The sequence below is a fragment of the Psammomys obesus genome, unplaced genomic scaffold (genome assembly GCF_907164565.1).
Source record: "Psammomys obesus unplaced genomic scaffold, mPsaObe1.curated_primary_1811, whole genome shotgun sequence".
Classification (NCBI taxonomy): domain Eukaryota; kingdom Metazoa; phylum Chordata; class Mammalia; order Rodentia; family Muridae; genus Psammomys; species Psammomys obesus.
In genome coordinates, this window is record NW_026592118.1 from 25,710,681 (window position 1) to 25,734,771 (window position 24,091).

The 24,091-nt window shown below is 39.3% G+C and overlaps 1 protein-coding gene across 11 annotated transcripts in view; it reads left to right on the plus strand.

The window, feature by feature from the left end:
- Adam22 (ADAM metallopeptidase domain 22) overlaps positions 1–24,091 on the plus strand; it is a 226,571-nt gene that overhangs the window by 85,505 nt on the left and 116,975 nt on the right. For all 11 annotated transcript variants that reach the window (XM_055612609.1, XM_055612619.1, XM_055612620.1 and 8 more), the window contains exon 4: positions 13,332–13,398. In XM_055612609.1, coding sequence (XP_055468584.1) covers positions 13,332–13,398 — 67 coding nt within the window. The remainder of the gene's footprint in view (positions 1–13,331; positions 13,399–24,091) is intronic.

The window sequence follows — 24,091 nt, forward strand, 5'->3', positions numbered from 1 at the left end:
GAAGAAGAAATAGTAATGATGTTTGTAGAAGGAAATTACTAAGAAAGATCAAATCAGAAATACAGTGTGGTTGTACCTTGTTTCCAGGTCCTGGTCAGGTTTAAAACAGTGAGCAATAGAAAGGAAACATGAAATGAAAACAAAGAATCAGTGATTTCTCTAGAGCAGTGGTTCTCGAATATCAGATATTTACATTACAATTCAAAACAGTAACAAATTATAGTTATGAAGTAGCAAAGAAAATAAGTTTATGTTTGGGGTCACTACAATATGAGGAACTGTATTAAAGGTCACAGCATTAGGAAGATTGAGAACGATTGGTCTAGCAAAATTTGTAAAACATTCTTGGTTGTCTGTTCTAAACTGTGGTGATGCAGTTTTCCTGGTTTCTAATCTCTAACGACAGTGTATTTACATTTGCTATTTTAGATTTCTAGTCCTCTCCTGAGGCTTTTACAGCTTCAATTACTCTTCATCATGGCCTAGGAATCTGCACACAAGAAAAACTTCAGATGAGTAAAATCATTTAGAGAAACATTCTTTTAATTCTGTGTAATCTTTTGTTCCCACATAGATTTCATTTCATTTCATTAGAGGTTTTAAAATGTAGATTTTGTTTCTTCATAAAGTTTGTACTTTTGAATATATCTGCATAGAATAATTATAGGTTATTTCTTCACTTTTTTCTTACTAGAAAAGCTATCTCCCTCAAATATCTAATTAATTGGATACTGAAATCTAAAATTGGAATAGTAACTAGAGAGAGCCCCAGTAAGAATGTCAGTTATGTAGATTTTCTTATTTCCAAGTTTGTCTGAAAATTATTTTGTTTGAAGATTTCTGTTTCTTCTGCAATAGCTGAATTTGGAGACTTGCCATTATTCATTGACTTCTTATATATGAAAACATAATTTGAAATTTATGGTTCAAAGGCATTGATGAGAACACATTAGTGTCCTTTTTTTTTTTGCTGGGTTGGTGACTGAATTTAGATGAAGAAGAATGCAATGGTTTATCAGAGAACTGTGAAAAGGATTTCCAGTACAAAGCCTTAGATAGTCCCATATAGCAGGGTACAGACATTCACAGTTGGTATGTGCATAGCACATTTTCCTACCCATAAAACCTCTATATGAAAACACCTTAGTAAGTTTTCCACCAGAAAATTTGCCCATTTTTTTCCATTAATAATTTTGTAACATCTAAGGAAACAGGGTAATAAAGCACATTTGACCTCTCTACCTGCAATCTGGAGATAACCGTTAGTCACGGAGTATACAAACTTACTCGGCGTGTCTCATTATGTCATCGTTCTGATTCTTTTTCATATGTATTGCTTATTTAAGACAACTTAGTAATGATGATAAGATTTCTTTGAACAAGTTCTGCAAATGCCTGGCCAGACAAACGTGTTAGCCCTCCAGTGCTGCCGTTCTACGTGGCATTGAATTTGCTGTGACAGCAGTTTGCACTGTCCATTCCAGCGTTAGATATTAGATATTCCAGTATTAGATAATCTGACTGCACATCTGCAGTCAGTCTTTAGTACCTTTGTGTGGTGAGCTAATATAACTCAGATATATTTGTGGCTTAGAAGCAACCAGAAGCACCCAGAACCATCCGTGTATGTATATTAGCCTAATCATAGATAAAACATCCCAAATCTAAAAATGTGAAAGAAAACGTACCCCGGTTTTGAAAAAGTTAAAGTACTGACGTGAGGGCAGTTGTGGAAAATTTCACACCCAGTTTCATGATGTGCATCACAGTGAAGATAGGGATTCAGATTACTGTGTGACGTTGCCTTTGGGCTCGCCCATTTGGCAGACAGGAGAAAGTGAATGAGTTCTGTGTTTAGACTTGGGTCCCCTCCCCAGGATGTCTCCTTAGATACTCGCAGACAAACCCTCGTCTGAGAAATATCTGAAAGCAGAAACATTTTATGTCCTCAGACTTTCAGATAAGAGCTGCCCAGACTGCCTGTGTTACAAGCCTTCGGCTGGCGCAATGGCATCCTTCTGCTCATATGCCACTTCAGTTTTCTTGGACGGCAATTCCAAAAGAAAAAAAGTTATACATGTTTTGAGCAACTGAAGTATCACTGACTGAAGCGGTGATCTAAAGATGACAGTGTGGAAATTAATGCTCACCTGACTATTTGGTTCTGCTATAATTTGCTTTTAAAACTTTCCCCTTATTGTAACATTCTGGTGCTGTAAAGAGAAAGATATTTTAGTGGGACCAAAATAAAATGACTTGATGTGATTATCCCTTTGTTCACTTAAAGTCATTGTAAGCTGATTGATATGTCCTGCAAATGGCCCTTGGATAAGAAACAGCTAATGGAACCGACTGAAATTGAGATGGCAAAGGTTACCTTTTAAGACTACGGTCTTGAGACAAATGGCGAGATGTCAGCTTTCATTATTCGGTGTCTGCTTCATGCCTGTATTACTTAGATTTCTCTGGTTCTGACTTAATCCAGTAATGTTTCAGCACAAAAATATATACCCTGTGCAGAAAAATGAAGATTTATTGTTTTCTCCTGCTGAGTGTAATGACCCAAACTTTTAATCCTAGTACAGGGGAGGCAGAGGCAGGTGGATGAGTTCAAGGACAGCTATGGTCTTTACAGCGAGTTCCAGGAGAGCCAGGGCTACATAGTGGGCCTAGTTTTTTGTTTCGTTTGGTTTTTTTTTTTTTAAATAAAATCTCAGGAACCTTCTCAGCACCACCTACTTCTAGGTGGTGCTGGTGTGTTGAATCCTTGCATGTTGCAGGTAGCTTTCCTCACGATAGTGGCAGGAAGGGTATATCCAGTTACATGGATAGATAAAATACAGAAGCTGTAAGAACGGACTGAAAAGGGTAGAACGTTGATTCAAGTAGAGACTAGGAAATGCTCAGGAATCAGAGGCACCAAGTGCCTAAAAAAAGGCTATGTTCAATAATGGAAGATTATTTTAATTTTTAAAAGATACTGAACTCTAAAGTTTTGTAAAATGACCAACTGTCATAATTTTGTTGTATACATATATACATATGTATATAGATACATATGGATATGAGAGAGGAGGGAAGTGTCCATTCTTCTCTTTTGGATTAACGATTATTCATGCTTTAGAGCAAGTAGAGTCGTCTGCCCCAATGCTATTAATAGGATTGCAGATTATTAATGACACCAAAAAGGAGTTACAGACTCCTTAGAGGTTCCACGCATTTAGAGAAGTTGGCAGTGCATTTTCCTGTCTGGATTCCTGGCAGGCATATGCTGTAGGAAGTCATATTTGCAGAGCCCATTCTGTGCCACTGATAGTGTTTGCTCCCAGCTACTTTAAGGCAAAGGACAGTTATTGTAGTTTACCAGAAGCTGGAAAGTCTTGCAGTGTGTCAAAGCTAGCTTATGGAATTTCAGTAGTTACTTATCATTATACCAGTAGGTCTGTGTATCTCTCAGTCCTCATCAGGGAATCTTTTATTTGCCGTCGATGACACAGAGACCCATACCTTGCCAGGGTGCAGAAACTAGGAGAATGCTGAGCCCTGCATCGATAGCTGTAGTAGACCCTTCTTTCCAAGGCACAGGGATCATCGAAGAAGGAACAGTAAGATGAAAAGAGCCAGATGTGGTGGGTGAAAGTAAATCATGTCCTCTGGACATAGCAGGGCAAATTCACATTTGAACTAACAGCAGTTGTGAATAGCATTCACAAATCTTTTGAAGGTCCGAGGAAGACCAAGACCAAGACCATGGAGAGTGGAGTTGGAGATGAAATTCCATTCCTGGCTGTGGAGCTGTTAGCAATTGTCAGTTGCTGGGGGGAAAGTTGAGTCTTTCTCTAAGGGTGACCACACATCCAAGAATATCTGAGCTGCACAAATTGGTCTTGGTGGGTTAAAAAAAAAAAGAAAAGAAAAAGACACAAAGGTGGGGGGGTATGGATCTGGGAAGAGTTAATGGAGGAAGGGTGACTAAAATTAATGCACATTTTTTTTATGAAATTTTCAAAGAACTAATAAAAATTTAAAAAATTTAAAAATGTAACTAGGGAGATGACATAGTTGGTCAACAATTGCTGTGTTCACATAGTGGCCTGAATTTGATTCCTAGAGTCCATGTTACAAATAATAAATAAAATGTCCTAAGGGGGAAAAAAAAGATAGTCCCTAGATTTGGCTATATCGTAGAGGCGTGTATCCCTTGGTTAAATGCCATACATTTCACCCAGAGCTTCTTTTCATTGCTTTACTGTTGTATGCTTCCTGGTATCCTTGTCAAAGTGGCAATGAGTTACAACAATCAGAATATGCAACACCATTACATGATAATAGACTCTTGCTAGAATATTTGAAAGCTGGTAGTTTGGTTATACTTCCATGTTTGGTGACATTTTATGGTATATAAAACTAGAAGGTTCTGATTTTTAAGTGTGGATGTGATCCGGCTTTTTTCTTTACAATCCTGTTGACCCTACTACAAAGCTAGACTTAGAAATGCTGGCTTTATTAGGAATAAAAAGTCTATAAATAAGAGCTAACATTAATGACAGTGCCCATCTTATCATTTACTAAGCATATTTATTCCTAGCATGAAAGTTAACTGTTAATTTTTGTCAGATTTTGACTTAGTAGAACGTAACCACCTTAGTTATTGTCCTATGGCTGTGATGAAACACTATGGCCAAGGCAACTTATAAAAGGAAGTGTTTAATTGGAAACATGCTTAATGTCTCAGAGGATTACTACAAGAGCATTGTGGTGGGGAACATGGTCTCGAGTAGGCAGTCATCGAACTGGGGCAGTAGCTGAGAGCTCACAGCTGATCTGAAAGTTGCAGACAGAAAGAGAGAGAGAGAAGAAAAAGGAAGAGAGAAGAAGAAGGCGAAGTGGAGATAGTGAGGGACACACCACACACACACACAGAGACAGAGACAGGGACAGGGACAGAGAGACACTTATCTGACCGGTGTGGGTTTCTGAAACTGCAAAGCCTATCCCCGGTGATGCATCTCTTCCAACAAGGCCACACCTCCCAGTCCTTCCCAAACAGTTCTACCAACTGGGGACCAAACATTGAAACACATGAGCCTACCCACTCAAACCACCACAGTAAGTAAAACAGACTCATCTCTCAGCACAAGGCTATCCAGAAGTTCCGGTTTCTTGGTAAACTCAGTTGTGTTATGTGGATATGCTTTTGTTTTAATCCCAACTGTGGGGTTTTAGTTGGGCTGCAGTTTGTCCACGCCTGTTAATTGCCTCGTGCAGGGCTTAGCTTTTACCGGCTGACATGAAACCAAGGTGAAGAATGGATGGCTAACTCTTGATGCTGCAAAGGTCTAGGAACTTTATTAGTTTATGCATAGTGAAGATTCTCAACAAGACAGTTGTCTCCCAAAAACTATTTGGAGGATTAACTCTTGATTAAAAGGAATAAGAAAACTGAATACATAAGAGAGAAGGTGAATTGATAGGGACTTTCAGAAGGTGAACATAGAATAAAGAGAAAGGCTAAAGTAATTTCCTAAAACAAGTTCTTAGCTTAGTATTTATTCCTCTTAAGTAAAATAAATTTGGGGTCTTAATTATTTCCATAAGTTCTAATAAGCTTTTCATAGCTAAACCTGTAGTGATGTCTTGATTTTCATGTGAATCCTTTCTTTATTAGATGGCTTATAATCATGTTGGAAGTTTTGTGACTCTTTTATATTCATATTATCCCAAGTAACTTTTCTCAGATAGTTGGGAATTTCTCTAAAGAACATGTGTTGGCTTTCTGTAATAAAGCAGTTACTATGTGGAATAATAGGAATGCATGACCAACCCATGCCTTAGAGTTTATTGCTTGGCTGTGTGCCCTGACTGTGCAGATAGGCTTCATGTGGTGCCAGCTGGGGAACCACTGTTTCCAGCATCCAGAGTGACCCCTGTGCTGTGGTTAGAGCAGTGCCAGCACTGGCTGGCAATCCAGGTGGTGCTGTTGTTAGGGAATGGTACTTCTTCTGCCTGTTTTTGGTTGTTGCTTGGGCCTCCTCACGTGATAGTGGTTCGACTCAAAGAAGATTTCCATGTGTGTACAGCAGAAGCTTTGGATCACAGATGATACAGAGGATCACGTCCATATTACATAAGAGCCAGCTCAGATTTGGGAGGAAGAGAGATGATCTAATCCTCATAAGAGAGGAGTGTAAAGAAAATAGACATCCTTTATCAATACCATCTGTTGCCCACTTATGTAAGAGGTACGAAATTCTTCATGCCATTATAGTGCCAGGGTAAAGTTCAAGGGTAAAGGTCTCAACATCTGACTCAGGTCTCAGTGCCAGGAAGGCTTCTAAGTGTAACTTAGGTACAAACATTGAACCTAAAAATTAAGTTATTTTTTTCCATATAAACTCAAGATGAAGGTGGGTAACTCAGGATGACTGCAAAACAGAATCCTATTCAAATGGGTGCAAATAGGATCTGCCAAGAAGCCACTAATCCATACAAACTGTGATTACTGAGACAGGTTCGTTGCCTGGGTCCTGCTCTGTAAGAGAGAATGTGTTTTATTTGATCATGTTTACTTATTTATTTTGGAGGCAGAGTCTTATTACGGAACCCAAGCTGCCTCAGTCCTCTTAGCCTCCCAAGGGCCGTAATTAGGAGTGTGCACCACTGTGCTTGGCTGGGAATGACTGGCAAAGGTTTTCTTCTCTTTCTTTGGGAATGGTTCTGTGCGGTTCCTAGTTTTATTATCTGGTCACCATTTCTTTTATATAAGAAATGGCGTATGTGTTAGGTTACAGATATTTCTAGGCCCAATTTCTGACTATAAAATACTTAAAATGACCTTGGTTTTAATTCAAGCTAACATTCTAGTAATACTACTTTTAATTTGGTGAATTTCATGTGGCTCTCATTTGAATTTACTCTATTAGTCAAAACATATCTGTAGGTCTTTTTGAGATAGCCCCCTCTCCACTTAGGGCTGTGAATAGGTAGTGATTTGATTGAAATCAAGATTATCAAAGTCATGTAAAATCACTTAGAGGCAGGCTTGCTATCACATCAAATTTATAATCTCCATTTTAAACATGGAAAATTATGTTCACAAAGATTAAAAAGTTTAACCAAAGTTATATAGCTATGGGAGAGCATAGATGAAAAGTCAAATACTTACTCTCAACCCACAATTTTTGTATTATACAAGCTACTTCTGATCCCTGATAGTTTCCCAGGAAACATCATCATTATTTTGACAGAAAATGTTTGTTATTATTGTTTAGGTTTTCGAGACAAAGTTTTGCTTTGTAGCTCAGGCTAGACTCAAACTTGCAGTAATCCTCCTGCTTTAATGTCTTGGATGCTTAGATTACAGGTACATGCTACCCATGCTCTGTGGTATGATTGAGAGCATTTACATTGTATTTTATTTTACATATATTGTATTTACATACATTGTATTTCATTTGCATGCTATAAGCCATTACAGCATCTAAATGAAAGAGGAGTAGACTAAGAGTATATTTCTAATTTTCAAAACATTACTTCCTTCAGAATATAGCTTTTAATGTTTGATTGAAAATTGTTTTCATCTTTTAAAGTTCATAAAGGAATATCCGTACACAGAGTATTACATAAGCATAGGGTATTAAACCAGCATAGGGTATTTTGCTATGTACAGTTACTTTAAGATGACATTTTCTCTATGTAGTGGAGACCCTCTCGTCTCCTATGCTTACAGTGATCCAAGAGGATCCTTGCTTTACAGTAAACAAACAATAATGTCCTGAAGAAAAAGACAAGATAATCTTGATTATTCCTATTTCACAATGCTTTATGAAAATGTACTTAGACTCTGTGGATGGCAGTAAATATTAGTTTACATTTCAACAGAAAGAGTGGTGACACTTCTAATAGAAGGCTTTCCAAACTAACTGTTAAAACAACAGTACGTAGCCTGCATTCACAGAACAACAAACAAACACAGAATTGCATGAGCTGTTTCTGGTGTAACATTGCATGGGCTTTTTCTAGTAGTGCATGTAGCTATGGGTGCTTGATTGGAAAGGCTGTGTGACTCCTGAGCATAGCATTTTTTGTTGCTGTAATTGCTCTTGCTGTGATTCACACTGTCTTATTTGCCTAGATTTTATAATTCAAATGAAAACATTCCCTTGACATTTGAAAACCTGGAAGGCTTCAGTTATTTTTAAGGAATTAAAATCATTATTACTACCGCTATCACCGGTGTTCTTCTGAAGACTATTTTACTAGATGTTTTTAGTATCATTTATACCAACTTGACAGTGGAGATTTGCCCAGTGGCGGGGATGGGAGGAGGACCATGCAGACACACAGCATCGGTGCTGGACTGTTCCTGATCCATGGTCGTTTGCTGCAGAGATGGACAGCTTCTGTTCTGGTGTTTGCCATTCTGTTTCTCTCCTTTGCTCTTTTCTGCCTCCTAGCTTCAGTTTCCTTTATCAGTTGCTTCCTCCTCCCTCTTCCTAGAATCTGCTAGTGCAGATTCCCAGGAGCCGGAACTTGGCTGGCTCAGCTCGTAAACATTGCCTGGTACTGTTTCTTTCACACTTTGAGGGAAGGTGTGTCATACAGTACCGAAGCCAAAGGAGAGGTTTTGTTGTTGTTGCTGATTTGTTTGCAGAATTCTGGCCACCATCCATCCTGTGTGGGACACAGGTTGAGTTAACCACATGTGGTGTGGAGATGGTTGCAGTCCCCTGTTTTGCCTGAGGCATGTCTGTACTACACAGATTCTGGTTTTGTCAAAAACACTTGGAAACGTGTATATTTGATATACCTAAAAAATGAAGTAAAAAGGCTACTGTTGGTTGTCTGTTCAACAGTTATTCTTTCTCCTGCCTCTCTTCCTCAATCCTATTCAACTCTGAGTGCCCATGAAGTTCCACAGAGGAGAATCTTGATCATTTAGTACAGATGTCCTTGTCAAGGGACTGGTTTACGTGGGGCTATATAATGTAATTCTAGAAAAAGACACTTGAGAAGATGAAAGCTAAGAGTTTGTCAAACACTTGCTTACATTTACCTTTTAAAGATGTGTGGACCGTCAGGTTTGCTCCCCTACCTGCCTGCGTGCCTGCCTGCCCGTCTACCTTCTTCCTGTTAAGTCTTGGGATATATGTGTCTTCATGAGTTCTTAGAAATTGCAGCAGCTACATTAGGGCCAATGAGAAGGGATTTTTTTCTTTCTTTCTGGGACATTGGCTGAGCAAGAAGGTCAGCTGGGTGCTTTCTCTGCCTCTCTGAGCTAGTAGGCTTTCACCCCTTTCTATCCTTTCATCTGGCTCCTGAGTCTTTATTGGGATTTTGTTTAAAAAAAAAAAAACAATTAAGGCACACAACGGGAGTCCAGAGAGCTAGGTTAAGCATACTTTGAGTGGAGAGTAGGCTGGGGAGAAGGACGACACCAGCTCATTCTGAGGTATATGGCATTTCTCTTGCTGCTGCCTTCCTTACTGATGGTTACAAGGTACAGAACTTACCTCAGAAAAGAAACAGGCTACTATTTGTAGTTGCCTGTGCAATACTTATTCTTTCAGTTATTGGGTAAGCCCATTGAGAAGTGGCATCTTGTGAATTCTGCCTAAATACAACACAATTTGCCTACTACCTACTATTCCATATCTCAAAAGTTTACACACACACACACACACACACACACACACACACACACACACACGCATATTTAAGGCATAAGTTTATTTAGCAAAGCTCAGTGTTCACTGAAAATTTAATTATATTTGCACTGGAATTTCTAATAAGACAATGGCAAATGTTTAGATAGTTTAATTAACTTTTTAGTTGTTTTTCGATCTGCAACAACAACCTAGTACATCTTAGTCGGCTCTCCTGTAAAGCCAAGAGGAAAGAGTATTCCAGAGTGTGGTCAGATGGCTCAGTTGGTAAGAGCACTTGCTCTGTCAGCTTGAAGACCTGAGTTTGACTCTCCAGCCCCTGTGTCAAAAGCCAGGGATAGCTGTGTGTTCCTGTGAAGTGGATCCCAGAAGCTCACTGGCTAAGCAACCTAAAGACAATGGTGAGCTTCATGCATACACACACACACACAGGAGGAGGGAGGAAAAATATGACTATGTATTTTTAAAGGCAAATGACACGTGGACTTAGTTTCCTAAGTGGAAGCATAATCATGGGTTCTGCAGTGCAATAGGTTTGTATTAATATAGTGCTTGCCTGCACATGTAGTTTACATTCCAAACTGTAGGCACGGGGATCATTATAAGGGGCCATGTGCTCAGAAGTTTACAATTGGGACGACTTTGGTTTGATGATTCATAAGTCATTTTTTAGAAGATTTTTTTTTAATTGACTCAATGTCTACAAATAGAGTAGCATTATAAATTTATAGCCTCATACATTCTTTTTAGTTATTCATGATAATTTTATTTATATTTTAGTGCTTTAAAAAAAAAGTACAGACTTTTGGGCCCAGAAAAATGGCTCAGTGGGAAAAGTGATTACTGTACGAGATGACTAGAACCCCAGATCTGAGATGAGGAGCCAGGCAGATTGTGGTGTTTGCCGGTTGAAAGAGTTAATTTCCGTTCAAAGAGACCCTGTTTCAAAAAAAAATAAGGTGCAGCTCAATAAAGGAAAATACCCAGTGTCAACCTCAGGATTCCACATGAATGTGCAATGTGAGCACACCCTTATAACACACACACACACACACACACACACACACACACGGCAGTGGGAGGGAGACAGGCAGGCAGAGACAGAGACAAAGTAAAGACTCTATGATAGCTGTGTCTCGAGATATCACACATAAAGGACATTTTCACAATAGGAAATTAAAATGAGGTATATCTAACTTTTTAGTTGTTACCCGAGAAAAGTTTTGGATTTAGATTTTAAATTAAAAAACTGTTCATTCAACACATTTTGAATATATTGCTTCCCCTCCCCCAGTTCTTCTCCGACATTCTCCCGGCAACCACCCACCTAATTTCATGTTCTTTTCCCTGCTTAAAAAAATAAAAAAAGAGAAGACCCAAACCAAACCAAACAAACGAAAAAAGCATATGCATGTTACCAAAATGAATCATAGAGTCTGTTTTACGTCGGCCAACCATTCCTAAATATGAGGCTTGTCCTGGAGTGTGCCACTCCATCGAAGAAAACTGATTTTTTCCCCCTCTTCCAGCAACTATCAATTACATATAGCTTCTTGAATAGGGGTGGAACTTTGTATCTCTCCTCAGTGTTGGGATTTTGGCTAGAATTTGTAAGGTCTTATGTGACAGTCCCTGTGAGTTCCTATGTGCGTCAGTCCTGTTGTATCTGGAAAATGCGGTTCCCTTGAAGTCGTTCCTTATTTCTGGCTCGTACAATCTGTTTACCTTCCTTCTTCATGGATCCCTGAGCCTTGAGAGGAAGGAAGTCATAAAGACATCACGTTTAGGGCTGAGTGTTCCAAAGTCTTTCACCGTGCGCATTGTCTATTCGTTGTTTTCTGTGTTGATGATCATCTGCTGCAGGAAGGAGCTTCTCTGATGAGTTGAACAGTGCACTGCCCTGTAGATGCAGCAGTATATCATTAGGAGTCATTCTATTGCTATGCTTCTTTAGGAGGATAACAGTAGTAGGTTCACCCTAGGGTCCATGACCTTTCTAGGCAGAGATTCTTGGCCTCATTAACAGTGTCAGGTGTGGCACTTAATACTTGAACTGGCCTTAAATACGATTTTTAAAAATGGTTGGTTACCCCCTAATTTTGTGCCACTATTACACTGGTGGGTATGTCTTTTAGGCAGGTCACTATTATAGATTGTAGGGTTAATAGCTGGGTGAGATTTTTCTTCTTTGGTAACATGTATAAGTACCTTCCAACACGATGAATGTAAGTCAGTAGGGACAAGGCTTCTCATAGAGCCCAATTTCTCCATATTCAATGACATACATATGTGGTGTTTTCAGCAATAGGTTGAGGGAGGTAACCAACAGCTTTGGCAATAACCTATAATTTTTTTTTAAGGTACAAGTTCTAGCCAGACAAAATTCTAACACTGAGACCTCCTTTGACAATGACTAAAAAAGATGTAACCCACTCGTGGTGTTGGGGATTTTATCTGGTAGCATCTGATATCTACTTGGGTTATTCTCTCCCCTCCATTATATGTGAATCTATTTAAATTCATTTTTATACAGGAATGTATTTCAGAAGCTACTACAGTAGTAGATTTCCTTATGCAAGATGGCTGGCTCAGCAGCTAAGAGCACTTAAGAGCACTGGATGCTCTTATAAAGAACCTTGATTCAACTCCCAGCATCCACATTTTGGGCCACAACCATCTTTAACTCCAGTCCTTCCATGGAATCTTACATTCCCTTCCAGCCTCCATCGGCACTGCATGCATGTGGTACACAGACATACACACAGGCTAATCACCAATGCACATACACTAAACTAAAGAAATAGGTAAATATCTATTGATATCCAATCATATAAGAAGGTTGTTCAGAAGACTTTAAGAAAAAAATACCTTTAGAATGTTGATGATGTTTTGCTTTTCATCTTTTTGCTTTTAGTGTGTGTGTGTGTGTGTGTGTGTGTGTGTGTGTGCGTGCGCATGCAGCACTTGTATGTCAGTTTGCATGTGGAGGTCAGAGGACAACTTAGGAGAGTCAGTTATATCCTTCCACTATATGAATCCTAGGACTGAAGTTAGACTGTGAGACTTGGCAGCCATTGGCTTTGCCCATGGAGCCATCTTGCCATCCCCCTTTCCATTTTCTTTGCTCTTTTTTTCTCTGTGTGTAATAGACTAATAATTTATAAGAAAAAAAGTAACATACATGACACATAAAGATGGTAAGATATGGGTAGCAAATTAAAATAGATAGATTAGAGAGCACTAGTAAAACAAGACTAAAATATTTTTAAAAAGTAATTTTGTCTATAATTTCATAGCCCCAGTGCTCTCTGGGGGAGTTGGCTGTGCTCAGCCATGGTAGAACAGGTGGTGGAAGGCAGTTCAGCCTTCTGTCTTCGTAGGAGCACTAGCTGTCTGGCTCATCTGTTCTCTCCCTCCCTCTTTCTTCCTTTCTCCCTCTCTGTGAAGTGTTGAATTTATTTTAAGACCTGAATTAAAGAATTGATAAAGTAGCTGTGTGTGAACTTGATGTAAGTTTTTAAATGTGATATGTATTCAACCCCCCCCCCCCCATACAGCACCGGAATCAAACCCAGGGGGGCCTGGAGCTTCTTGGCAACCTCTGTTATTGAGTTGTCTTCACCTGTAGGATCCTCTCTAATTGTTATTTCATTTTTGTTGTTGCAGTGAGTTGCTGTCCTCTGGCTATGTGGAGAGACACATTGAACATGGAGGCAAGGTTGTGGAAAACAAAGTAAGTGAAATTTTCCTTCCTTTGAGGGTAATCGTTTTGAACACTGAGTTTGGGACTTCATGCTTGGTAGACATATATCTTAACAGTTGAGCTGTACTCCTTACAAGAAAATGGTACCTGATGTAAAGAATGCCAAAAGTCAGTCTCTGAAAGGGCTCTGCACAATTGCCATTGAACAGCCAAGGGCGAAAATCAAGTGCAGTGCATTTGATTGGGGTACGAATATGAATGTGAGAAGAGGAATACATTCATGTGAAAAATGTAATTGCTGCTTGCTGAGTCTTTAACATTGTAATTTTAATTTTAAAACATTTAAAACTATAATTCTAACACAGAGATGCACATAGAACCATGTATGGACTGATACGTTATTAAAAGAAGGCCTCTATGACTTCTGTACACTTCAAGCTGGCTGGTCAGCGAGCCCAGGTGTTGCTTTGCTTACCAAGCCCCGCCTCCTTTCCCTCCAGAGACCCTTGCAAAGACCATCCTCAACTGTGAGGTGGTCCTCTTCGAACTGTAACTGACAATTTTATAAACAAAGCATGTGTCTATTTAGTAGTCAATTTGGCGGTTCCATAGTAATGGGAAGAGGGATTGCTTCTGACATGAACTGATTGGCCTGCTCTTTGATCACCTCCCTCTGAGGGGGGAGCAGCCTTACCAGGCCACAGAGGAAGACAATGCAGCCACTCCTGATGAGACCTACCAGACTAGGATCAGAAGGAAAGAAAAAGAAACCCTCCCCTACCAGTGGACTTGGGGAGGGGAGTGTGTGGAGAAGGGGGAGGAAGGGAGGGATTTGGAGGAAAGGAAGGAGGGAACTAGAGGGGGGGATACAAAGTAAATAAAGTATAATAAAAAATAAAAAAGAATAAAAGAATTGGAAAGAAAAAAAGTCAATTTGTGTTTTAAAGTGTCTTAGAATTTTTTTTCCCCTCATAAGTTACTTGTTAAAAAAGTGAAATTGTTCATCTTATGCAGTTTCTCACAGTCTAGATTTCAGTGTCAATTATAATTTTATATTTAGAGCAAGTAAAATCCACCTTAGTGAGTATCTTTAACAGAACAATTTATTTTGCCTTTAGGGCCTTTTTGGTTTCGTTGAATGCATGCTTTATCCAGCATAACCCTGATTTTAAAGTACTAAGTAAATTAACTGTAATTAATAAAAAAATAAATAAATTTTAAGAAGTGATTAAAAAATAAAATTCTGTTATAGTTGTTTTTATTCCTTTTGCTCCAAAGTTATAAAAAGTCTTTATGTACAAAAGAGACACATATTTTTAGTCTTTCAATAAAACAAAAAATTTCACCTTTAGTTTTTAGGTATTTTGATTTGTTTAAAAACTAAGTTCCAGGAGCTAAGGAGATGACTCAGTCAGAAAAATGTCTGCCGTGTAAGCATGAGAGCTTTTGTTCTGATGTCCAGCGCCTGTGTGAAAGCCAGGCTAGAGGCACACCTATAATCCATCACTGGGGAGACAGAGACAGATGTCAGGGCCTGGTGGCCAGCTAGGTTTAACCAAATTGATTACAGGAGATACTGACATCAGCCTCTGGCCTTTCCACTCACAGGCCTTCATGTGGGAGCACACTCATACAAGTGTACACACACACATACCATGTTCATTTATACCCCTCACAATAAAAATAAAATGAAATTCTAAATGTAACCCTGTATGTAGAGTATATGTTTTTGTGTTTGATATGAGCTTCATTTTTTTTTATGTCTACACCTGTGTTCCAGTTAAATTGTTTTCCTTATAAATAATGATAGCTACTATCTGAATATCTGCCAAATGTCAGAGACATAATGTTCTCTGCCTCATAATCAATAGAACATTCTTTGGAGATATGTATTATCTACTTTTTATAAGGGGATACAACTAAGAATCAGTGAAGTTTTAAATTCTGCCAGAGACAAATTACAGTGACAAACAACACTGGAATTTAAGTCCAAGATCATCTGATATTATTTCATATGAAGAATTGTTTATATGTATGTATTTATATGCACATTTTTAATATTTTTTTGTTTTTTGAGAAAGATACACTCTGTAGTCTGGGCTGGCCTCAAATGTTCATCAATCCTCCTGCCTCAGCCTTTCAAAAGCTCAAATTACAGGCATGAGCAACCATACCTGGCTTTAAGAAATTGAAAAGCTTTCAACTTTGAGTGTAGAGAACGGCAACTTTGGATTTGAGAGAGAGGGAAATGGAGGTAATAAATACCAACAACATAGCCCAAACCATACAGTTTGCTGGTTTAACTTAGAGTCTTTGTTCGTCTGTTTGATTTTCTTTTTGTGTTGTTTCTGTTTGTTTTGAGGGGTAGTCCTAGAATGGAAATAGAACTGTTAGTATTCTGGGTAAATGAAGTTTCCAGTTACATAGTATCACAATCCTACTACTGATAATAACTAGCGTTCATTGCTAATGATTTGGTCGTACACTCACTTATCTGTGCTTCACCCTCAGAGTGACCCGTCATCATCAATAAAACTGCCCTCCTTGAACCCTGACAATGCAGCCACTTCTGATGAGAACTGATAGACTAAGATCAGAAAGAAGGAGAGGAGAACCTCCCCTATTAGTGGACTTGGGGAGGGACATGCATGCAGAAAGGGGGGGAGGGTGGGACCGGGAGAGGGAGGGGCTTATGGGGGGATACAAAATGAATAAAGTGTAATTAATAGAAGTTAAAAAAAACAACAAAAAAACTGCCCTCCTGCTTTATAGAGAGGCCACACTGCTGTTTGAGCCTAGACTAACTTCCTGGCCGAGCTTCTGTCAGATCTTCTAGCAGATAGGCTATAGTGCATAAATTAGGAGGGCCATGAGAAGTCGAAGTGGATTTTATTAGGCCTTTTGGAATGCGCTTGTAATTGATTTTGGACGTTTCTAATAACAATAACAGTAAGGTTATTATTATTATTTTTTTTACCCACAAGCTAGAGTGGGAATTTACCTACAGTCCCTGTAGGTTTTCTCTCATCTTGGGTTCAAGTAATTTTGGTTAGTTTTTCTGAATTCTCAGGTGCCTTAGTGCCAAATGGTGGTGACGTGCCTGCTTCGTTTTCCCCACATGAGCATCTTAAAAAAAAGAACCCTAGCACAAGTTTTCGAATATTAAGTGAGTAATGGAAAACCATTTTCATGTTCCAAAAACCTGTACGTGTTGGTGAGGGGGCAGATTCCCTCAGGGTCAGAAAGCAAAGTAAGTATTGCTGTGGAGACGTGGTTTATCTGACACCAATGAAGAGAGGTCATGGCCCATCATTAGTATAATTAGTTCTGATAGTATTTTTGTTAAATTGTTTTATCTCTGATGATAATAACAAAAAGGCAATGCCTTGAGTGTCAACCTGTGGTAGCTCAAGTTACTTCTAAATATAATTTTTCCAGCTTGCCTTTGTGTTAGGTGTGTAAGGTTAGGTGTGTTGAGAGAGTGCTGACTTTGGCTGGTAACTGGCTGGCTACGAGTGTTTGACTTGGGTGCATCTGATTCTCACCAGAAATCATAGCTTCAGAGTTCTGATTGGGTTCTCAGTGGCAGGGGAAAGATGGAGATGAATATAATGAAGTGTGGGTCAAGGTTAAGGTCAGGAATGCCATGTGATGGGGAGCGCATGTCAGAGGAGAAAGAACTTAATGGGCAGAGAGCTCATTGTGACACTCGAGGAGCCTTTTACTCTGATGAAATCTATTATAATTTACATTAAAAACATTCTAAGTTTGCTGGTACCATGGTGCACGCCTGGGATCCGAGTAGTCTAGGAGGTAGAGGATATCCTGACCTACAACGTGAGTCCAGGACAGCCAAGGGTACACAGAGAAACCCTTTCTCAAAAAACAAAACAACAACAACAAGAAGATAACAAAAAATCAAACCAAAACCAGGCATGATGGTGCACACCTTTAATCCCAGCACTTTCCAGGCAGAAGGAGACAGATCTCTGTGAATCCAAGGACAGCCTGGTCCGGGACAACAGGGCTTTATAGGGATTTGGGCAAACCCAAATGGACCTCATTTTTGGAAACAAAAGGGGATTTGATACAGAAGGAAAGAGAATGTCTGAGTTTTTCTACAGCTGCCTTTCCTCCATAGGGTTAGAGTGCTATAAAAGAATTCTTTATTCTCTCTCTCTCTCTCTCTCTCTCTCTCTCTCTCGTGTGTGTGTGTGTGTGTGTGTGTGTGTGTGTGTGTGTACATTCCCATGCCAGAGTGCGTTGGAATGGCTTGTAGAAAGGAGGCAGTTCTCTTACTCCACCATCTGGGGCCCTGGGAACTGACCTCAGGTAATCAGTCTTGGCAACAAATGCCTTTAATCTCAGGACCACTCCAGGACACCTTGCTGTCCCACCACTGAATGTTTCCTCTGTGGCAGAGTAGTGTCTTCCTGCAGACCTCTGCACTACTGAACTCCTTTAGCAGCCATTTTCCTGAGTCAGATTTCCAGCTCATTTCTTTCTTTCTTAAAATCCTACCGTATGGTTTTTTTTTAATTGTTGTTGTTGTTTTTTTAATAAATAAGTCAATGACAGGGAAAAAAAGATACTATAAGGACAGTTGTAAGAAATCATTAAGAAAAAAATTAATGTGGTGGCTGTTAGGCAACAGATGTTTGCCTAACTTTGCATTTTCCATGAACTTGAGCAGCACCAATAGAAAACTGCCTGTTATCCCCATTGCACTGGTGATTTCTTTGTTTCCTCTTCTAGATTACTGTCCATGAAGCACAATTCCTAACCTTCAAGCAATTCAAAAGCTTCTAATGTGCTGAAGGAACAGTGGTTTTGACATATATCTAAAAGTGTTTTATTTGGAAAAATCAAAACCGAAAAACCTTCACAAATAATTCTATAGTGTGATACAATGTTGTAGACTCCTTTCTTTTTCCATTAATTATTTTTTCACTTTATATCCTGATGCAAACCCCCTCCTCCCAATCTCACACTCATACCCACCTCCTTCCCACTTCCCCTCCCCTTATCCTCAGAGAAGGGAACTCCTCCCCCCATGGGTTCCAACCCTCCCTGGCCCTTCAAGTTGCAGCAGGACTAATAGACTTCCTTTTTAAGTCAAACACAGTCAGTTTTCATTAGTGATAGAATTTGGATCATCTAAGACACCATTGTTTAATGACTACATTCTATTATATTTATATTTTAAAAAAATGACAGTTCACGTATCCATTTATATGCAACTCAAACTGTTTCATATAACTGAATAGTACAAAAAAGGCTTGAATTGTTTCTTTTTGATCCCAGGAAGTAAAAAATTAGGTATTAAGCAGTCAGTGCATTTTATAAATATATTTGTTACAGCAGAAAAGATGAATACAGAAGTCAGTCTGCTTTTGCTTGTCTTGGACAATGAGTTTCCTTATTGATTCTCAAGAATTCTCTAACCCTTCAGAATCCTGGCCATTAAGTAGGAGAGAAACACTGGCATGCAGTGTACTTCGCTGCCTGTGTTAGAGCAGAGGCACCCTCAGCATTGAGTCAGCTGTAGATCGGAAGCAGACACCTGTCTTTTTCTCAAGTAGCTTCTTAGCGTATCTTCAGTTTTGGAAGCCGTCTCTGAGATTCAATGCCAAGTGACCTATGCCACGCTATTCTCTCCACCCCCATCCCCTTGTCCTTTCCTACCCACCTCTTCCTTTTCCTTCTCTTTCTCTCTCATCCAGGCTTTACTAGGTAGCTCAGGCTGGCCTTGAACTTGGCTTTCCCCGACTCTGAGTACTGCAATTGCAATGAGTGAGGCTCCGTGCCTTGCTTGCTAAACCATTTTTCACTTCATTCTTTATATTTTTAAAGAACTCAGCAGCAGCCTTCCTTTTCCAAGATGCCTCTCACTTACAACTTTATCTTATATTTGAGACCCATGTTTTTTTTTTTGTTTGTTTGTTTTGTTTTGTTTTGTTTGTCTAGCGCAGTAGATTTTCCAGAGACTCTTGGATAACACTTAGTTACCTTAAGAGTCACTGAGTCATATGGGCCAGGGAGATGATTTTAGAAAGTAATAAAAAAAATGGATCTATTTATAGAAGCTGTTACTTAAGCTTAAACTTAAATCCTGGGCTGTGTGGAGATAGGGAGGCCTCCATCCAAGTGAAAGGAATTCAGTGATGTGCGTTTTAAAGGCTGGCTAGTGGGGACTGCAGCCAAAAACCTGCAGTCCTCAGAGGTGCTTTACCCACTTGGCTCTATCCACAGCCCTGGAACATAAATTCTTCTTCTTCTTTTTTTTAAATGTATTTATTTTAATTTTATGTGTGCATTGGTATTTTGCCCACAAGTATATCTGAGTGAGAGTGTCAGATCTTGGGGTTAACAGACAGCTGTGAGCTGCCATGTGGGCACTGGGAATTGAACCCACATCCTCTGGAAGAGCAGTCAGTGCTCTTAACAAATGAGCCATCTCTCCGGCCCAGAACATAAATTCTATTTTTTAAACTTTTATTAATTACACTTTATTCACTTTGTATCCCCCCATAAACTCCTCCCTCCTCCCCTACCAATCCCACATTTCCTCCCCCTTCTTCACGAATGCCCCTCCCCAAGTCCACTGATAGGGGAGGTCCCCCTCTCCTTCCTTCTGATCTTAGTCTATCAGATCTCATCAGGAGTGGCTGCATTGTCACCTTCTGTGGCCTGGTAAGGCTGTTCCCCCCTCAGAGGGAGGTGATCAAAGAGCAGGCCAATCAGATTATGTCAGAGGCAGTTCCTCTTCCCATTACTATGTAACTCACTTGGACATTAACTGCCAGGGGCTACATCTGTGCAGGGGTTCTAGGTTATCTCCATGCATGGTACTTGGTTGGAGTATGAGTTTCTGGAAAGACCCATGTTCAAATTTTCTGGTTCTGTTGCTCTCCTTGTGGAGTTCCTGTTCTCTCCAGATCTTACTATTTCCCACTTCTTTCATAAGATTCCCTGCACACTGCCCAACAGTTGGTCCTAAGTCTCAGCATCTGCTTTGATAGTCTGAAGGGCAGAGCCTTTCAGAGGCCCTCTGTGGCAGGTTCCTAGATTGTTTCTTGTTTTCCTCTTTTTCTAATATCCATCTTCTTTGCCTTTCGGGATGGCGATTGAGCATTTTAGTCAGGGTCCTCCCTCTTTATTAGTTTCTTTAGATGTACAAATTTTTTGTAGGTTTATCCTATATTATACGTCTATATGAGTGAGTATATACTGTGTGTGTCTTTCTGCTTCTGGGACAGCTCACTCAGGATGATCCTTTCCAGTTCCCACCATTTACCTGAAAATTTCATGATTTCCTTATTTTTCATTACTGAGTAATATTACATTGTGTAGATGTACCACAATTTCTGCATCCATTCTTCAGTTGAGGGGCATCTGGGCTGTTTCCAGCTTCTGGCTATTACAAATAAAGCTGCTACAAACATGGTTGAGCAGATGTCCTTATTTGTGTACTTGAGCCTCTTTTGGATATATGCCTAGGAGTGGTATGGCTGGATCTTGAGGAAGTGCTATTCCTAGTTGTCTGAGAAAGCGCCAGATTGAAATTTGCAGGTAAATGGTGGGACCTGAAAAGGATCATCCTGAGTGAGCTGTCCCAGAAGCAGAAAAACACACTCGGTATATACTCACTCATATAGACATTGCTTTAAGTTTCTCTCCGTTCAGTTTGATGTTGGCTATAGGCTTGCTGTATATTGCCTTTGCTATGTTTAGGTATGTGCCTTGTATCCCTGATCTCTCCAATACTTTAACCATGAATGCATGTTGGATTTTGTCAAATGCTTTTTCAGCATCTAAGGAGATTATCATGTGGTTTTTTCTTTCAGTTTGTTAATATGGTGGATCACATTGATGGATTTCCATATATTGAACCTCCCCTGCATACTGGGATGAAGCCTACTTGGTCATAGGGGATGATATCTTTCATGTGTTCTTGTATTCAGTTTGCAAGTATTTTGTTGAGAATTTTTGCACCAATGTTCATAAGAGAGATTGGCCTGAAATTCTCTTTCTTTGTTGGGTCTTTGTGAGGTCTTTGTGAGGTTTAGGTACCAAGGTGACTGTGGCTTCATAGAATGAGTTTGGTAATGTTCCTTCTTCTTCTATTTTGTGAAATAGTTTGAAGAGACTTGGAGTTAGCTCCTCTTTGAAGGTCTGGTAGAATTCTGCGCTGAAACCATCTGGTCCTGGGCTTTTTTTGAATGGGAGACTTTTGATGACTGCTTCTATTTCCTTGGGGGGTATAGGACTATTTAATTGATTTACTTGGTCTTGATTCAGCTTTGGTAAGTGGAATTGATCAAGAAAATTGTCCATTTCATTTAGATTTTCAAATCTTGTGGCATACAGATTTTGAAGTAAGTCCTAATGATTGTTTGGGTTTCCTCAGTATCTGTAGTTATGTCCCCCTTTTCATTTCTGATTTTGTTTATTTGGATGGTGTCTCTCTGCCTTTTAGTTAGCTTGGCTAAGGGTTTGTCTATCTGGTTGATTTTCTCAAAGAACCAGCTCTTGGTTTCATTGATTCTTTGAATTGTTTTATTTGTTTCTAATTGATTGATTTCAGCCCTGAGTTTGATTATTTCCACCCATCAACTCCTTTTTGGTGTGTCTGCTTCTTCTTTTTCTAGGGTTTTTAGGTGAGCCATTAAGTTGCTTGAATGAGCTGTCTCAGATTTCTTCTTGAAGGCACTTAGTGCTATGAACTTTCCTCTTAGCACTGCTTTCATTGTGTCCCACAAGTTTGGGTATATTGTGCCTTTATTTTCATTGAATTCTAGGAAGACTTTAATTTCTTTCTTTATTTCTTCCCTGACCCAGCTGTCATTTAGTATCAAGTTGTTCAGTTTCCATGGGTGTGTAGGCTTTTTTGCTATTTCTGTTGTTGTTGAGGTCCAGCTTTATTTCATGGTGATCAGACAGGATACAAGAGATTATTTCAATCTTCTTGTATCTGTTGAGGCTCAATTTGCAACCAAACATATGTTCTATTTTGGAGAAGGTTCCACGAGGTGCTGAGAAGAAGGTAAATTCTTTTGTGTTTGGGTGTAAGGTTCTGTAAATGTCTGTTAGGTCCATTTGATTCATGATCTCTGTCAGAGACATTGTTTCTTTGTTTAATTTCTGTTTTGTTGACCTGTCCTTTTTTGAGAGTGGGGTGTTGAAGTCTCCCACTGTTAATGTGTGGAAATCTATGTGTGGTTTAAGTTTTATCAATGTTTCTTTTACAAATGTGGGTGCCCTTGTACTTGGGGCATAGATGTTCAGGATTGTGATGTCTCCCTTGTGGAATTTTCCCTTGATGAGTATGAAGTGTCCTTCCCCATCACTCTTGATTAATTTTGGTTGAAAGTCTATTTTATCAGATACTAGAATGGCTACTCCTGTTTGGGTCCATTTGCTTGGAAAGCCATCTTCCAGCCTTTTACCCTCAAGTAAAGTCTATCTTTGTGGCTTAGGTGTGTTTCTTGTATGCAACAGATTGCTGGGTCTTGTTTACGCATCCATTCTGTTAGTCTGTGTCTTTTTATTGGAGAATTGAGTCTATTGATGTTGAGAGAGATTAATAACCAGTGGCTGTTAGATTCTTTGATTTTGATGTTGGCTGTGGTCATAAGTTTGTGTGCTTGGTTGCTTATTGTTTTACTGTAGTGAGGTTAATTATTTCCTGTGTTTCCTTGAAAGTAGCTAGTTTTCTCGGGTTGTATTTTCCCTTCCAGTGTCTTCTGTAACGTTGGATTTGTGTGTAGGTATTGTTGAAATTTGTTTTTGTCATTGAATATCTTGTTTTCTCCATCTATGAGGACTGAGAGTTTTGCTGGGTATAGTAGCCTGGGCTGACATCTGTGTTCTCTTAGGGTCTGCATGATATCCGTCCAGGCCCTTCTGGCTTTCATAGTCTCTGTTGAAAAGTCAGGTGTGATTCTAATGGGTTTGCCATTATATGTTACTTGGCCTTTTTCCCTTGCAGCTTTTAGCATTTTTTCTTTGTTCTGTATACTTACTGTTTTGATTGGGAGGATTTTCTTTTCTGGTCTAATTTATTGGGCGTTCTGTAGGCCACCAGAACACCCAATTGGCCTCTCCTTTAAGTTGGGGAAATTTTCTTCAATGATTTTGTTGAAAATATTTTCTGGGCCTTGGAGGAGGGACTCTTCTTTTTCCTCTATTCCTATTATTCTTAGGTGTTGTCTTTTTATGTTGTCTTGAATTTCTTGTAAGGTCTGTGTCAGGAATTTTTTAGATTTAACATTTTCTTTGACAGATACATTGATTTCTTCCATTGTATCATCCATACCTGAGATTCTTTCTTCCATCTCTTGTAGTCTATTGGTTATGCTTACCTCTGTAGTTCCTATTTTCTTCCTAAGTTCTTTCTCTCCACAGTTTCCTCCATTTGTGTTTTCTTTACTTTTTCCAATTCTATCTTCAGATCTTGAGCAGTTTTGTTGATTTCCTTCACCTGTCTGACTGTATTTTCCTGTTTTTCCTTCAATTCCTTCAGCTGTTTGTTTGAACAATCCTCTGTTTGGCTGCAACTTCCTGTATTTCTTTACGGATGGCCATAATCTGTTTTTCTTTATCTTCTTCTATTTCTTTACGGATGGCCATAATCTGTTTGTTTTTATCTTCCTCTAGGTCTTTACGCATTTTATTTGTTTCCTCTGTTATTTGCTTCATGAGCATAGATGTTAGGTCATCT